Below are 18502 nucleotides of genomic sequence, written 5' to 3' on the forward strand. Positions count from 1 at the left end.
TCCCCTACCCCCAGTAATACACCAAAAAAAGGATATAACATAATGACGCTGCTTCCTGCCCTGGTATATTCTAGAGCAAGAAAGTGGAGAAAAAAGTGGTGATTTGAATTGCTGCCACTGTCAGGGGCTTATCTAGGGTAGGGCAGGCAGGGCACATGCCCTGGGCGCCACCTGAAGGGGGCGCAAATTCTTAAAATTATTTTAAAAAAAAAAATGGCCACCAAAAACAAAATGGCCACTGCACATGCTCAAATGGCCTCTGTGAGGCCCTAGGCCATGCCAGGCCTTGCAGAGGCCATTTGAGCATGTGCGGTGGCCATTTTGTTTTCAGTGGCCATTTAAAAAAAACCACAATTATTTAAAAAAAATGGCCACTGCACATGCTCAAATGGTCTCTGCAAGGCCCTAGAGGCCAGTGGTGGGAGGGGTAACCTTTGAAGACCCCCCCCCATGGCCTATAGGAAGCACCCTGAAGGGGCTACAGATTTAAAAAAATAATTTAATATAATATAAGTCACTGTACACATATTCAGTTTGGCACTATGTACAGAGAATCAGGGCTTGTGAATACTGATCTGAAGCTTATGAGCTAGGATTGTATTCATTTGCTCTTACTTTGCTTCTTATGATAAGTGAGTTAAATGTGGTGTCTTAATAATATGGCTATTAATTGTGAGTTTGTCTTTGAATCAGTGTGAAAGCCTTAGTATTAAGGCCCACTGGGAGTTTCTTGCTCTCTTTCTCTCATTTTAACCTTCTTTCTGAAAGACTAGAATATATTCCAAGCAGTGACAGTTTACTGTGCACAATTAATTATTATTATATTACTGTCCTTTAATTATTTTCAGAGTATCTGGGAAAAGCCAAATTCTCCATTTGTTCTTAAAACTTATGTAATAGTGATGCTACAATGCATAGTAGAAAATTAGACAAGTACTTCTGTTTAGTTTTCCAAGTACACCTCCACATAGTATTTGGGTATTTCATGAGCCATAGCATACTGAAATTTGTAGTTTTCCAGCATTTTTTGGTCTGGTTACATCCACTGCTAAATAGTTTTTGAAATTTTAAAAGATTAATGAGCTTGACTTATATTTTTCAGCTGATATTGTAGTAAAGTTATCTGAAAGATGGGTGTCAGATGTTTGGACAGGGGGCGCAATTTCAGTGCTTGCCCTAGGCGCTATTTTCCCTAGATACGCCTCTGGCCACTGTAGCTGCTTTCTTCAGGAAACACTGAATCTTCAGTAAAGGTAAACTCCCCCAACTTCAGTAAAGGTAAACTCCAACAATCCACCAATTGGGATTTATATTGGGAACATTTTTCATTGGAATCATTTCTGATTTAAAATACTCTGATATTGCCTGCTTCACATCAGAACTTATTACAACCCTTGTTATTGGGTGCTACTATTAAGAGTTTCTGGGTGTGTTCTGCCTTCTTGAAGTTATTGAAGAAAGCCCACCAGTGTACAGCTTACCAGTGGATATCAGCCCACCCTTATCACACACATGTATGAATGCAGGCACACACGCGTGCGCGCACACACACACAATTTGGTTGATTGGCTTGAGGTCTAGAAAAATGCTCAGTATTGAAGCATATGCCCATGAATCCAGTCATGTTGTCTGAACCCCCCTTTTCAATACCATAGAGCCATTCAGCTCTTTCATTATGATTGGCACTAAACATACTGACCGACATCCTGACTAAGGAAGCACTGGTTCAGTGAGAGAATCAGAAGAACAGCACTTCCAGATTAACTTCACCAGTGTGCCAGGTAAAGTGCATTTTTTGTTGACCTTGATTTCCTAGAAAACCCTCTTTGCCACCCAAAAATATATCCCTGCAGACTCCATCAGTGCAGTTAATCTGGAAGTGCTGCTGTTCTGATCCTCTAACTGCACCAGCGCTTCTTTAGTTAAGATGTCAGCCAGTGACTTCAAGCAATGTGCTTTTTGCAAAAATCCTATCCATCACAAGCGAGGAATTCTGCCCAATAGTAGATGCTGTAAAAAAATTTCCACTGAAGCAAAACGGCAGCCCAACAGCAGATTTAAGCAATATATTTATAAGCATCTGTTAAAAAGAAGCTTCAGGTCTTAATCTAACTTCCATTATCAAGCCATTAAAATAATCCAGCATCAAAGACATCTAATGCTACAGTAAGCAAGGGCTTCCTGCCCAAATGTTAGAATGCTTACACCACAGGAGAAATCCACAGAGAATATTAAAGAAAAATCATTTTCTGATAGGATTCAGATACTTTAAAGCTACTGCATGGCATACAAAGAAATGTATTCAGGGATCACTGTAAATTAATGTGAGACTGGTGATTGTGACAATTCCTACATGCAAAGCACTTTTTAGCAAACCAATCATCACAAACACAATAAAATATTTATTATAATAAGTGAAGTAGTAGAATATTGTTAATATATAATGTATAATGGCTGTGGTCTATAAGAATAACGTCTCCCTTACCAGAATCCCTGTTGAAGTGTCAGACCATGTCAAATGTGTGTACTTAAGTTTGGGGACCACGGATAGATTAGGGCTTCTGTTGGTGTACTGATCGCCCCACTGCTCAACAGAGTCCCTAGCTGAGCTGACGGACTTGGTCTCGGGCTTGATGTTGAAGCCCCCCAGGTTGTTGTTGGTAGGAGGCTTCAATGTTCATTTCAGGACCAATTTGTCTGGGGCAGCTCAGGAGTTCATAGTGGCCATGATAACTATGGGCCTATCCCAAGTGCTCTCGGGACCAACGCACATTGCTGGTCACACACTTGATTTGGTCTTTCACTCTGAACAGGGTGGTGTTCCATGGGTAAGGACTCATGTGATTTTCCCATTGTCATGGACGGACCACCATCAGGTTAAGGTTGGACTCACAATTACTTCCCACCTTCACGGGGGTGAGGGACCTATTAGGATGGTCCACCCAAGAAGGTTATTGGATCCAATAGGATTTCAAGAAGCCTTGGAGGGATTTAGTGTTGGCTCTGCCAGCAGTCCTGTTGATGCCCTGGTGGAGAACTGGAACAGCAAATTCAACAGGGCAGTATTTATTTATTTTATTTATTTAACATATTTTTATACCTCCCAAAATGCATTTCTTTGGGTGGTATACAGCAAAAGCCAGAAAAGTTAAAACATTAATTAAAACAGATAAATGACAGCAGAGAAATTAAAACATTGGTTAAAATAAATGACAACAAAAAGCTAAAACAACAACAACAACAACAACAATAATAATAATTAATAATTTGATTTCTATACCGCCCTTCCAAAAATGGCTCAGGGTGGTTTACAAAGAGAAATAACAAACAAATAAGATGGCTCCCTGTCCCCAAAGGGCTCACATTCTAAAAAGAAACATAAGACACACCAGCAACAGTCACTGAAAGTACTGTGCTGGGGGTGGATAGGGCCAATTACTCTCCCCCTGCTAAATAAAGAGAATCACCATGGTAAAAGGTGCCTCTTTGCCCAGTTAGCAGGGTTACAATTTATAATCTTAATATTTTAAAACAATGTTAAGACTATTTAAAAGCTATTTAATTAAAAGCCTGAGTGAAAAAATGTGTCTTTAAAGATTTTTTTAAAATTGTCAGAGATGGGAAGGCTCTTATTTCAGCAGGGAGAGCGTTCCAAAGTGCTGGAGCAGCAGCTGAGAAGGCCCGTCCCCAAGTAGCCACCAGATGAGCTGGTGACAACTACAGACTGACCTCTCCTGATGATCTCAATGGGCGGTGGGGTTCAGGATGAAGAAGATGCTCTTTTAAATACCCAGGGCCCAAGCTGTTTAGGGCTTTATAGGTTATATCCAGCAACTTGTATTTCTCACAGAAATTTATCGGCAGCCACTGTAGCTCTTTCAGTACAGGAGTAATATGGTCTCTCTGAGATGACCCAGAGACCAACCTGGCTGCTACATTCTGAACCAGCTATAGTTTCCACACAACATACAAAGGCAGCCCCACATAGAGCGCATTACAGTAATCCAGTCTGGAGGTTACCAGCATATGTACCACTGTTCTGGTACATATATCTCAAGAAATGGACGCAGCTGGAGTATCTGCCAAAGCTGATAGAAGGCACCTCTGGCCACTGCCTCAACCTGGGAGATCAGGGACAGGCTTGGATCCAGAAGCACCCCTATACTGTAGACATGACATGATCGCTCCTAAGCATCCTCTCCAACCCGGTTCAAAATTGCCCCCTTGGAATACGGAAGAACTACAGGGGCTGAGGGGGCGAGGTAGACGACTGGAGCACAAGTGGAAAAAGACTCTACTCGAATCCGACAGATTGCAACATAGAGCACATTTGAATATCTATGCTCAGTTAATATGAAGCAATTCCTTTCTTTCTGTATTGCATCCGCAAGTTCACGTCCAGTTGAGTTGTTCAGGAGAGGGCTAGTATGTGCCCCTCCTTCCTTGAATCTGAATCTGGAACCATCTATTACCCGCTGTGATGTGTTTAATGGATTTTTTGTGGGGGGAAATCTCTCGTATTCAGGCTGACTTAGACTCTGTCTCCACAATTACTTCAGCGTCTGATGTGGAGGTGTCCAGCGACTCCTCTTGTGTGGTTAAGTTGGATCAGTTCCAGTTTGTGACTCCTGAGGATGTGGACAGGCTGATTGGAACAGTGCGACCTACCACATGTTCTCTTGACCCTTGCCCGACATGGCTTATACTATCTGGCAGGGGGGTTGTTGTAAAAGGCCTGGTAGAGATTATAAATGCTTTTCTGAGGGAAGGTAGGATGCCGCCTTTTCTTAAGAAGGCAATTATTAGACCTCTTCTGAAGAAGCCTACCTTGTATCCCTCAGAGTTGAGCAACTACAGGCCTGTCTCCAACCTCCGTGGCTGGGCAAGGTAATTGAGAGGGTGGTGGCTTCCCAGCTCCAGACAGTCTTGGAGGAAACTGATTATCTAGACCCATTTCACACTGGCTTTCGGGCGGGTTATGGGGTGGATACTGCCTTGGTCAGCCTGATAGATGATATCCAATTGGGAATTGACAGAGGAAGTGTGACTCTGTTGGTCCTTGTGGACCTCTTGGCGTCTTTCAATACTATCGACCATAGTATCCTTCTGGAGCATCTGAGGTGGTTGTGAGTGGGAGGCACTGCTTTGTGGTGGTCTGCTCCTACCTCTCAGACAGATTTCAGATGGTGTCCCTTGGAGACAGTTGTTCTTCAAAAACTGAACTTTTGTATGGTGTCCCTCAGGGCTCCGTATTGTCTCCGATGTTGTTTAACATCTACATGAAACCTCTGGGAGAGATCATCAGGAGATTTGGTGCAGGGTGCTATCAGTATGCTGATGATACCCAAATCTACTTCTCCATGTCAACATCATCGGGAGAGGGCATAACCTTCATAAATGCCTGCCTGGAGGCGGCGATGGGCTGGATGAGGGATAACAACCAGAGACTGAATCCAGATAAGACGGAGGTACTCATTGTGTGGAGTTGAAACTCGGGAGATGAGTTTGATCTTCCTGTTTGGGATGGGGTCACAATTGCCTGGATGGAACAGGTACTCAGTCTGGGGGTGCTTCTGGATCCGAGCCTCTCCCAGCTGTCCCAGGTTTATCAGTATATCAAGATGAGATCCAGTCTGGAGGTTATAAGCATATGTACCACTGTTCTATGGTCATTTATCTCAAGAAACAGACGCAGCTGGTGTATCAGTGGCTTCAGCTGATACACCAGCTGCGTCTGTTTCTTGAGATAAATGACCATAGAACAGTGGTACATATGCTTATAACCTCCAGACTGGATTACTGCAATGCGCTCTATATGGGGCTGCCCTTGTATGTAGTCCGGAAACTACAGTTGGTACAGAAAGCAGCAGCTAGGTTGGTCTCTGGGTCATCTTGGAGAGATTATATTACTCCTGTATTGAAAGAAGACATTGGCCCTCCAGCTGTTTTGGGATTATAGCCCCCATAATCTCCAGCCAGTGGCCAATAGCCAGGGATTATGAGAGCTGTAGGCCAGCGTCTGCAGGAGGGAGGGATTTTTTCACCCTTGACCTATCCCTTTGCTTTTCTTCACCTGGTTAGAACAACTTCTCCACTAAGTCTCAAATAAAATATATAGAATTAAGTAAAGCTTCTCTTGGCAGCCCTTCAATAGGTATGAAGATAATATCCTGCAATTTCTTTTTTAAATCCCTGCTTAACCCTGCTTTTCTAATACAAAATCCAAATGTAAAATGAAGGCATGTCCTCCATAAAATACATAAATAGCTACTATTGCTGTATTTTATCTAAGAGCACAGAGTTCTTTCAGACTGTGCCATGCATCATCGAGTTAGAAATGTAATTATTGGTACATAAAATGTGTTTTTGAGATGTTAAAATTGAACCGGTACTTTTAAAATTTGTTTACACACTTTGCGTTCTGTGTTACTGCCTCCCAAAACTTAAGAACATGGTGCTGCAAGCAGACGGCTGAAAATACCATGATTATTCCATGCATCAGAATGGTTAAGGGGCTCTACATGTCCAAATCTCAAGATGCTAGGGCCAGTGACAACAAATAGTCATATGGACCTACTGAAGTAAGATGCAGATCCAAAAATAGTTTCATATTAAATGGAACTTAGAGCAAAGTTTTCCTAGAAGTTTTTAAAAAACAATAGTCCATTTTTCAAACATTGGTATCTTATTCATTGTCCCTGTAAAAGAATTGTAAAAGAATTGGTAAAGAATGTGAAGGGGAAAGGCCCCCAGCCATCAATTCTGCTTTCTCTGCTATTATGTCATAGATTTCATATTGTGAACTTTGGCAAAGAATCATAAAAATACCCCATCCTGACTTTTCTGGTAATCCTAGGATGCTTTGAATGATGTTTATACCAAGTTCCTGCATTTTGTCGACCTGTATTTACCCAAATTGAAGATGGCTCTGCATTTAAGACAACCCCCTTAAAAAGCAGGGGTTAAACACATGTTATACCTGCATTTACTCAAAAGGAACAGAACTCTGGCTTTAAGATGACCTCACAATTTCTAATATCAAGAAACTTGGGGGGGGAAACTAGTCATGGATTCAGGTAAATACAGAGCCTTTTCTTACGACCAGCGAGAAGGGCTAGAGTGCAGGCTGCTAGAAAGGCTGGTTAAACTTAGCTTCCCCACAGACAAGCAGTCCTTCTTCCTTGGACAAGCTGATTGCCTGCCTAGACGAACACCGGCTCCTGCTGGTAGCTCCGAGGGTTGGGGTGCTGGGACGTGCCACCCCGTATCACCCCGCCCCACAGAGCTCCAATAATTGGGATCCCCCCCCCCTGAGGCTGCCCCATGATTGGCAAAATGGGGTTAGGAGAGCGCTCACTCTCCTAATCCCATTTTGAGGGGAGGCTCCACAAGCGGGTTTGCTGCCATGGTGCCACCGGGATCGGATGCAATCCCGGCAGTTCACATGTGTGTGCAAAAACAATCTGGACTCCATTCACATGGTTTTGCACGCATGTGTGAATAACCTCACAGAATTTCAGGAGTGGTTCCCTATAGATTTTGAAAGCCTTATCAGTAGTATAATAAAACCCCTTTGTATATGATCTACATCCATATATTAGCTGTATAATGTGTGTCTGTGTGTCTGTCTGTGTGTAAAAGCCCTATTCACACATTGTTCAACACATGTATAATCTGTGTACAGTGTATGCATGTACAGTTATTTACACATTATGTTTGATGTATGTACAAATAGGAAATATGCATGTACATTTCCTATCTGTATCCTGCATTAACTTTTAAAATAAATTCATGCATAGCCATTCACATACGTCATTCACACAAAAAGATGTACGTGCATCTTTGCATTTATGCCTGTACACACTTACCATAAAGTCTGAATAGGGCTATAGTGATTAACGCATGCTGTGTAACAATATTTCTTTGGTTTGAATGTGGCATATTTTTATATTAAAAATAAAGAAAAGGTTGAATGTGTCCTTGGTTTACCTTTTTGCAGCACTGTGGATTGTAAACCTGAAAGCAATAATTTACAATACTAGGTGTGAAAGTTTACACCTTACATAGGAAATTTCATAGACACATAGAAAGCTGTCATATACTTGAGAGGAGAGCTGGTCCTGTGGTAGCAAGCATGACTTGTCCCCTTAGTTAAGCAGGGTCCGCCCTGGTTGCATATGAAAGGGAGACTAGAAGTATGAGCACTGTAAGATATTCCCCTTAGGGGATGGAGCCACCCTGGGTAGAGCAGAAGGTTTCAAGTTCCCTCCCTGGCTTCTCCAAGATAGGGCTGAGAGAGATTCTTGCCTGTAACCTTGGAGAAGCCGCTGCCAGTCTATGAAGACAATACTGAGCTAGATAGACCAATGGCCTGACTCAGTATATGGCAGCTTCCTATGTTCCTATATTGAGTCAGACCATAGGTCCATCTCGCACAGTATTGTCTAAACAGATTGGCAATGGCTTCTCCAAAATTTCAGGCAGGAATCTCTCTCAGCCCTATCTTGAGATGCCACTGAGGGAACTTGGAACCTTCTGCTCTTCCCAGAGTGGCTCCATCCTCTATGGGGAATATCTTACATTGCTCACACATCAAGTCTCCCATTCATATGCTACCGGAGCAGACCCTCCTTAGCTAAGTGTACAAGGCATGCTTGCTACCACAACACCAGCAAATAATATGTTGACCAACATTCTCCATGGCGTCATAGGGGTGGAGCAAGAGTTCTGTCCCACTCAGGGAGCCAGGTCATTAGCTGGACTGAAGGTCTGCTGCACAGCCCAGCAAACGGGGAGGAGAACAGGGAAATTATTTGTGCATTTCCTTCTCCTCTGCTAAAGTCGTTTTTGATGCTAGAAATATGTCTCTGAGGGCTGGACAGCCTCCTACTCACTCTCTCCCTTTGCTTTTTGGTGTTGCCTCCTATAGCGATAAGTGAGTTTCCAAATGCAAATAATTAATATAAAATGTGACCTCCTGCACACAATGAGTTATTGGACTAGTTGAATATAGAATTAAGGTCAGATCATTCCAATGTTGATCAAGTTAAATATTTTAGATAAAACAATAAATCCTGTTAGCATAATATTCTTGTATTCATATTGTGAAGGTATCATAGGAGACCCCAGGGAAAACGGTAGCATAACATTCCAATTCAGTATATATTTTAAAAGTTTCAGCACAAAGACAGAGGGTGTGGTTTTCATAATGAGGAGAAGATAATGACCTAATACGTTTCGAGTTTAGCAGAAGAGAAGGAGGGGGCAACTGAACAAAGAACAGTTCTGAACAGAAATTGTCTAGGGAATATAAAGGAAGGCATATTCTGGCTGGCTGTTATTCCAGACTTTGTAGTTTTAGAAGGTATAAAAAACAGTCAGACACTTTTGTTTCTTGTAATTGTTTCTCCGCAAATAATGGGCTTCTTTTGAAAAGGTTTGGCCTTGGTTCAGGCCTCTCTGCTTTGTGCCTCATTTCCAAAGAAGATGATGATATCTTTTATTTGAGGACTCCTATTTCTCCTAACTCAACCTGTTTCTTTGAAAAAAATATTCCTGTCAATAATTGACACAAAGACATACATCAGTTTTCACAAAGTTTACTTCAGATATTTGTGGAATATCAAAGACTGTTAGCCAGGTTACTCTCTATGTATGGCTCAGTAAACCCATTCCGCTTTGTTGATCCCCAGAAGCACTCTGTGGATCCCAGATGAGGGCTATGTAACTCTCAGGGATCTACGTCCTGGTCATATGGAGCTCCTCCAAGGGCAGGGAGAATCAGCAAAATTTCACTCTGTGCAAGCATCCTTCTTTTGGCTACACATGCACACTGATAGGATTTCAGCCAGTGAGACTTATTTCCTAGGAAACATGGAAAGGTTTCCAACAAAAAAGTTATTAATATGTGTTTTGAATCTGAGTTACAGCTCAGCTAAAACAGAATTATGTTAAAACTCTGAATTATGCAATGCAATGCAGCTAAACCATATTTCCACCAGTTACTTGCTGGAAACACAAGGGCTTACCAAGAATTGATTCTAGTGTGGTTGACTTTCAGCAGGTAAATGTTAGACACATTTAAAGCATTGACTGATCTCTTCTTTTTTTTGCCATGTGTTGTTCATGCAGATAAACAATACTATCATTATCCCAGCACTTTGTATAACTGTCCAAATCTACAAAAAATAATGCCAAACTGACCCAAACCCTTTTTGACCAATCAATTTATCAGATGTGGCCTCCAAAATGTATAGTAATTTGGAGCAGTGGTACGAGGAAAATCAATTTTGGGCAGTATAAAAATATGTTAAATAATAAATAAAAATAAATTCCTACAGGAAGAAAGACGGACTGTTAAATCCAAAGCCAAATTGAGGAGCTGAATATATAATCATGACTCAGGATAAGGATAAAATCAAGTAATCACAAGTTTCTAGATGGCATGCCTCTCTCAAGGGAATTCATGATATACTACCTTATTTGCAAGTGTTACCTTTTTCCATCTTATGTAAGGCATTTATTGCTTTCAAGATGGAAACTGTGCTTTTGGTGTTCCATGCTTTTAGGTGCTAAAGCATACCCCCGATAGTCTGCAAATGTAGTTGCCGAAGTTGTATTTTCTGTACAGCTTTGTTCCTCTATCTCTGTCATGATGTGTATTTTATATGTATTTTATAATTGTGTCTTTGATTGTAGTGGTCTTTAGCTATAAACAAATAATAATAAAAATGTTGTTATGCTTATACAGCCCCTTAGATGATGCCACTAGAATTAAGGTGGAGGGTTGTAATACTTTTTCATCTCAAATCCTCCCTGTCTTTGGAAAGGTTTGGAAAACTGTGTGAGGAAAATCCAAAGTCTTTTCTTCGCACGTTAATTTTCTGTGTGTCGAAAGCTTTTCATATGAGTAAGCATTCAAACATGCGATTACCACACCTGCCTTGGGTAGTAGCACAGTCTGAGAAGTGCTTCACAATATGATTTCCCCCCTAAATGTGTAGTTTTGCCTTCAAGAGATACACAGTGCAGTTTTGTATAGTTTGAAGTGCTCTATCCTTGCTTTTAAGTCAGGAACCCACAAATAATATGTAATTGTGTTGGAAAATCTGTGAACAAAATCTGGGCAACAATCCTGACTAAGTCACATTGAAATTAATGATACTCAAGTTAGTTATGACTAACTTCATTCATTGGTTACAATAGCACTTAGTAATGACTAACTAGTCTGTATGTTGCCCACCTTCTATAATAGTGCTTACCCAGTAGGAAAAATCTCTGCCTCATTGTTTTCCTTTGGGTCTAATTTTTCATATATATATATATATATATATATATATATATATATATATATATAACACTTTATTTTTATTTATTTATTTATTTGCTACATTTTTATACCGCCTCTCTGCCTTGACAAAGGCACCCAAAGCAGTTTACAACATTAAAAGAAGCAAATTACAGAAGATTGATAAAACGTTGTCTCAGGCTGTTGGTCTTTTCAGGAGCAGAGGACAAGAGCTCCCTGGCCTGGGCGCCTCCTTTCTTGCCTTCCTCTCAGGGCACACTGGTCTTTCTGCGTCCCTGGGGGAGGGGCTGCCCCAGCAGTCCTCACAGGCCAGAGCTGTCACTTCAGCTCCCATGTTGACACAGAGAGCTGTCTTGAAGCATCCATCTTTTAAAATAGCATAAAATAGCACTAAGTTACTAAAAAGTCTTGACTACATTTTGACCTGTCCTTTCTTGCTCTTCTCCATCTCTGATAGTGTGTAGTGTCCGTGTTAGGTTCTGCTGATCCAATCCAGCAAGGGGGATCGACATTTGGAAGGACTCACACAACCAGTGTGGAGGCAGATTTTTTGAAGGGGATGAGCATCCTCATTCAGAAGATAACAGTTGTAGTGCCTTACTGGAATTAAATGGGACCTGTGTATTCCCAGCCATTTCTACATTTCCCAAAGGCACCATTAAACAGAGCACTACAAAATTATCATAGGTTTACAGGGGCCTACATGAGAAAGCATGATGTCCTAAACGTGTAATTATGCTAGCAAATAAAGATATTACAGCTCAAATAGGCTATTTAGCAGGTGAAATATTTATATAAGGGGAACATGGTTACATAATAATAATCTGCAAAAAATACAAGCTACCTGTAGCCAAAAATTGGTGGGACCATAACATTGAAAAAGTTGTAGAAAATGAAGATGCCAAAATATTATGGGACTTCCAACTACAAACAGACAAACATCTGCCACACAATACACCAGATATAACTGTAGTTGAGAAGAAAGAAAAACAAGTGAAAATAATCGACATAGCAATACCAGGAGATAGCAGAATAGAAGAAAAAGAAATAGAAAAATTAACAAAATACAAAGATCTACAAATTGCAATTGAAAGGCTGTGGCAGAAGAAGACCAAAATAATCCCAGTGGTAATTGGTGTTCTAGGTGCAAATCCAAAACAACTTGAAGAGCACCTCAACACCATAGGGGCTACAGAAATCACCATCAGCCAATTACAAAAAGCAACATTACTGGGAACAGCCTATATTCTGCAACAATATCTATAATAATAACAGCAACCACACTGATAATAAAATTCAGCCATCCCAGGTCCTTGGGAAGGACTCGATGTCTGGATAAAACAAACCAGTCAATAACACCTGTCTGACTGTGTAAACAACAACAGCAATAATAAAATTGCAGTTCTTTCCATGTACTTTCCATCTTTTTTTTTTAACCTGAGATATAATGAAAGAAAGGCATTACAAAATACATTTATACCTATAGACAGATTCATCCTAATGAAAAGTGTTTAAATGTGAATCACCAACCTTAAATTTCTGAGTACCCATTGCCATACATTTTGAGGATTGACTGCAAATTTGCATACTTTTGTTAGGAGTTCTTAAACATTTTGCACTTGCATACCTCCTAGATCCTCAACTGTTGACCATGAACCCTCGCTCCATTTATATAATGTGTTATTGTAAGGCTCCAGTAAAAAAATAGAGAAATAGAAGTACCCAAGTTAGTTATTTTCAAGAACTATTTTTTCTGCAGTCCACCTGGACCTACCCTATGGACCCCAGATTAAGAACCCATGTGATAAAATAACATTTTAGGATCTCTGAAAATGCATTCAAAAGTGCCTTAATGTTTATACCAATGGACATGTGTGTCCTCCCTCTCCCTGTAAAAATTTGTAACTTGGTTTTGTATGCTTGATGGGAGTAGTGAAGAGAAGGAATTCCAGTGGCAAGGACTATTTTAACATACGGTCACTCACCTTCTCCCATTCCCATCCCACTTCAACCTGCTAGTCAGCCAGCTGTGCATAGACTGTATTCTAGAACATAAGAACTGCCCTGCTAGATCAGGTCCAAGGCCTATCTAGTTGAGCCTCCTGTTGCACACAGTGGCCCACCAGATGCCTCTGGGAAGCCTACAGGCAAGAGGTGAGAGAATACCCTCTCTCCTGCTGGTACTCTCCTGCACCTGCTATTTAGAGGCATCTTGTCTCTTAGGCTGGAGGTGACCTATATCCCTCAGACTAGTAGCCATTGATAGACCTGTCCTCCATGAATTTATCTAAACCCTTCTCAAAGCCATCCAGGCTGGTGGCTGTCACCACATCTTGTGGCAGAGAATTCTTTAGATTAATTATATATTGTGTGGAAAAAGTACTTCCTCTTGTTGGTCCTAAATTTCTTGACAGTCAGTTTCATGGGATGACCCCTGGTTCTAGCATTATGAGAGAGGGAGAGAATTTTCTCTCTATCAACTTTCTCCACACCATGCATGATTTTATAGACCTCTTTCATGACTCCCCTCAGTCATCTTTTTTCTAAACTAAAGCTCCCAGGTGTTATAGCCTTGTCTTATAAGAAAGGTGCTCTAGATCCCTAATTATCATGGTTGCCTCTTCTGTACCTTCTCCAGTTCTATAATGTCCTTTCTGAGGTATGGTGACCAGAAATGTACACAGTACTCCAAATGTGGCTGCACCATAGTTAAGGGCATTCTAATATTAACAGTTTTCTTTTCAATCCCCTTCCTAATGATTCCAAGCATGGAACTGGCCTTTTTCACAGATGAGTCAACACTTTCAATGAGCTGTCCACCATTTCCCTAATATCCTCTCCTGGTCAGTCACCAACAGCTCAGACCTCATCAGTGTATATGTTAAGTTGGGGTGGGGTTTTTGGGTTTTTGTTTTTTTTACTCACTTCACCAATATGACTCACTTTACACTTGCTAACATTGAACCGCATTTGCCATTTTGTAACCCACTCCCCCAGTTTGTAGAATTCCTCCCCCAGTTTGGAGAGATCCTCACAATCTGTTTTGGATTTCACTACCCTAAATAGTTCAGTGTCATCTGCAAATTTGGCCCCCTAACTGCTTACCCCAACTTCTAGATCATTTATAATCTAGAAGTAGGTCACTTGTAGTCTGTCTGCTGAGCATTTGGTTCAAACTTGAAAAGCAGCTTTTCCCTGGTTTTCTATTTTCAGCTAAGTTACTCAATAGTGCTATGCAGGAGTAACTTCAGACTATTTAATTTCAGTAAGACTTCTGTCAAATAATTTTGTTAGGATGGCAACCAATGAGTCTTGAGTCACCTTAAGAACAAACAAATGTGTTGTGGCATAGGTTTTCGAGTGTAACTCTATAGCGTCAGATGCACAAAGTGTAGTCTATTAAAGCTTCTTTGCTAAAATAAATGCATTAATCTTTAAAGTGTCACAAGACTGTGTTGTGTTTGCTGCAACAGACTATCATGGCTAATCCTAGTAGTTATTGGAAATAAATTCGGATCTTTCAATTTTTCTACTAGTATCATATGACTACATATTGTGCAGACTGCCCTAAAAATACAGCATGCATAGTTTGTTTTTTCATTCATCTGTCATTCTATGCAAAGGACACATAATCTAACTATATCTGACACCTGCTGTGCTGCTTTTTGTGTAGACTGTGTAATGATTCTGGAACTGTGCAGATGCCCCTGAGGGTTCTCTGGTGTAAGCCTGTATTCCGAACCCAGAAACATTGGCAATGATTGAAAATGAAGCACTAGCGTTGGTTGACAGGCTAAAGTTGTTTTAAAAAGTTTTCATAAATTTATTCATGCATATTTTATTTTTTAAATCCATGATTTCTGTTATTTCTCTTTCCCCCCACCCAATTTCTCTCTCTTCCCTCCCTTCCCCCATCCCATTTTGTTTTGTTTTTTCACACATTGCAGTGCCAGAAAATGGGGATGAAGGTAGGGCAGTTTATTGAATTGTTCATTATTTCATTGGTATCATATCTTGCATCTTTATAGTTATTTTAGGATACAAATGGGAACATGAAATTAATTGTGTAGCTATTAAAGTGTACTGGGACTTCTGTCTGTGCTAATAAGTATCAGTAACCACGATTCTCAGGGTAATTCTTTAGTTATTTTTGGATTTGAATTTTCAGTGTATTTCATTTTGATTCAGCATCATTTCGGCCACGATCGGGACCTCAACCTTCCCAGCCACAAATTTATTGTGGCTGGGTATGCTGAGAGTTGTAGTTCAGCAACATCTGTAGGGCCTCAGGTTGGGGAAGCCTGCCCTACACTATTTAGAAATAGTTGGTACAAAATGTTGCAGCCTTTTAAATATATAGATGGCTGACACAATGTTCCAACATCTGGACTGACTCTCATTATCTTCAGGCACACTTCAACATGCTGACATTGACATGGAAACAATTAGGGTCCTACATAGCTTAAAGACCACCAACATATGCCATCTTTTGAGGATCAATTGAGAGCATACAGTCACAAGGGCACAAAGATAGGTATTCTTGGTGGCTGCCCTGCAGCTATGGAACTCACTATCCATAAGATTAATTGGAGTCTGGCCTAAATAATTTTCCAAAAGCAATTCAAGACTTCCTTGTTTGGACTAATTTTTAATAGCTGGGTTAAGCAAGTATGGGGTAATTTTAAACTGTTTTGTACAAAATAGTACAAAATAATATTTTCATTTGACATTTTAATTCCATTGTGGTTTTGAAGTTTTTATTATCCTCCCTGAACTACAGATATGGGATCGAATTTAATTAATTATATTACATAATTAAGTAACAGGCTTTCTGTGGAAAGATCCTTCTATAGCAGTGATTCTCAAACTTGGGTCCTCAGGTGTTATTGGACTTCAGCTCCCATAATCCTCAAGCAAAGGCCACTGAGGCTGGGGATTATGGGAGTTGAAGTCCAATAACACCTGAGGACCCAAGTTTGAGAATCCCTGTTCTATAGCATTGCATACATATATACTACAGCTTTTTAAAAAAACACTATTGCAAATAGCATTTTAACAGAATTCATCTGTTTGGAATGTTTTGTTTTATTATTCTTAGAACTTTCACAATATATTATAAAGCCTAGATTATAAAAGTTCCTGACCAAAAGACAGTTCTAAGCACTGTTCAAAAACCTGGAAAAGTAATCCACAACAGAGGGACTTTCTTCTATCCAAAGAAAGTTAGTCATGACTGAGTCCCATTGATTTCATAGTGCTTAGTCATCATCAGCTGTTTTAGGGTAGGGATGTGCACAAAACCGGTTTGCTCGGTTCAGTTTGGGTCCAGATCGGACTTAACCCAGACCAGGCATGTCCGGTTTTGTCATCCCTGAACTCGGACCCCAGCTCGACTCAAATTTGGGCCGGTTTGGGGTTCTAAAGGATATCTATCTATCTATCTATCTATCTATCTATCTATCTATCTATCTATATACTGTTGGGTCTGGCAGCCTCCGGGGGGGGCGGGGTTCTGCCACGGCTTCGGAGGGATCTCCAAAGCTTTCCCCTTCCCCCTCCCAGCCTCCCTCCTATTGGTGGGGGCTGTTTAGGCCCATTTTGAGGACTTTTCAGCCCTCTCCCTGTGCATGTTGGCCATTTTGAAGGCTGCCGCACAAAATGTGGCCATTTGTGTCCCCGGGTCATGATTCTGGAAGTGTGCAAATGCCTCTGAGAGTTGTCTGGTGTAAGCCTGTATTCTGAACCCAGAAACATTGGCAATGATTGAAAATGAAGCACTAGTGTTGATTGACAGGCTAAAGGTTTTTTTTAAAAAAGTTTTTATAAATTTATTCATGCATATTTTATTTCTTAAATCCATGATTTCTGTTATCTCTCTCTCCCCCCTTCATGACCTGGGCATGACCTAGGCATGCGAATAGCCCGTGCGCATGTGCGGTGGCCTTCAAAATGGCCACTGTGATCAGGGAGAGGGCCGAAAAGGCCCCAAAATGTGCCTAAATGGCCTGAAAAAGACTGGGAGGAGGCTGGCAGGGTGAGGGGGAACCTTCGGAAACTCTGCCAATGGCAGCACCCCTGGAGGCCGCCGAACCCTTTTAAAAAGATTTTTTTAAGGGTTTAAAAAAAAATCCCTAAAGAGATTTTTCTAAATCCCTTTAGAACCTTGAACTGGCCGGTGCGGGCGGGGTTCAGCTCGAACTTGACCTGGCCCAGTACAATAGTGAACTGGCTGAACCTCGAGCAGGTTTGCACATCCCTATTTTAGGGTACCACTCAGAATATCCATAGGTTGATACCCAGAGAAAGATCAGCTCCTTTTTGCTTTTTCAACAAAGCATTCACATCAGCACATTTCATCACAAACTAAGATGAACATCAATACTAATATAGAAACAAGATTTTTAATTGTATGAACGTTGATACTTTGAAAGGAAATAACTTTATTAGCTCTTAAACCAAAATATCATAGGTCATCTATTTTCCCCCTTACAACTCCTTATTCACACTGACTGCCCCAGTAATTATGTGTCTTGACACAGTATGTAAATTACATTTATTCCCATCAGGGTTGCATTTATTTTAACATCATATGGCACTATCCTGAACAATGTTGGCTGACTGCATGACACAAGCAATCATTTGGAATAGCAAATATTTTTGGAGTGTCAGTGACGCAATATACTGATATGTCCCAGAATCCCTTGCAGTATCACAAGAGGCTGTTGGGGCAAATGTGATCTAAGAGCTGTGCCCAGGATCCTCTACAATAAGAATCATAGGATATTTTTCAGACTGAGAATACAGCTACCTGTATATAGGCAAGCAAGAGCTTTTGGGAGAGACATACCAACCACCCTCCAGACTAAACCTCCAGGTCTGCACCAAGTTTTTCCATTGCGCATGGAGAGAGCAGAGGCGGCTAGTGAGGGAGGTGCTGGGCTGGGGGCGGGGGCAGCGAGAGAGACCTTTACCTAAAAAGGTATTACTGGTGATACCACCAGTACCTGCAAGCTTACAGGAGCAGCACCGCCCCATCTGGCATCATGCGCAGCAGCTGCCCTCGCTATGTCAGTCACCTGTAGATGAAGAAAAACAAGAAGCACCAAATACAGTTGCAAATGAAGAGACAAAAGTCCCACGGTGCTGTAAAATGGTTTATTTGAGCCCAACGTGTATCGGCCGAAGCCTTCTTCA

At 41.0% G+C, this 18502-nt stretch overlaps 1 protein-coding gene across 48 annotated transcripts in view; it reads left to right on the top strand.

The window, feature by feature from the left end:
• Positions 1-18502, top strand: part of RIMS2 (regulating synaptic membrane exocytosis 2) — a 741645-nt gene that overhangs the window by 575981 nt on the left and 147162 nt on the right. For 8 of the 48 annotated variants that reach the window (XM_053313349.1, XM_053313359.1, XM_053313358.1 and 5 more), the window contains one exon: positions 15256-15276. The exons of the other annotated variants lie outside the window; for them this stretch is intronic. In XM_053313349.1, coding sequence (XP_053169324.1) covers positions 15256-15276 — 21 coding nt within the window. The remainder of the gene's footprint in view (positions 1-15255; positions 15277-18502) is intronic. 48 annotated transcript variants of the gene reach the window in all.

This window comes from Hemicordylus capensis, chromosome 4 (genome assembly GCF_027244095.1).
Source record: "Hemicordylus capensis ecotype Gifberg chromosome 4, rHemCap1.1.pri, whole genome shotgun sequence".
Taxonomy (NCBI): domain Eukaryota; kingdom Metazoa; phylum Chordata; class Lepidosauria; order Squamata; family Cordylidae; genus Hemicordylus; species Hemicordylus capensis.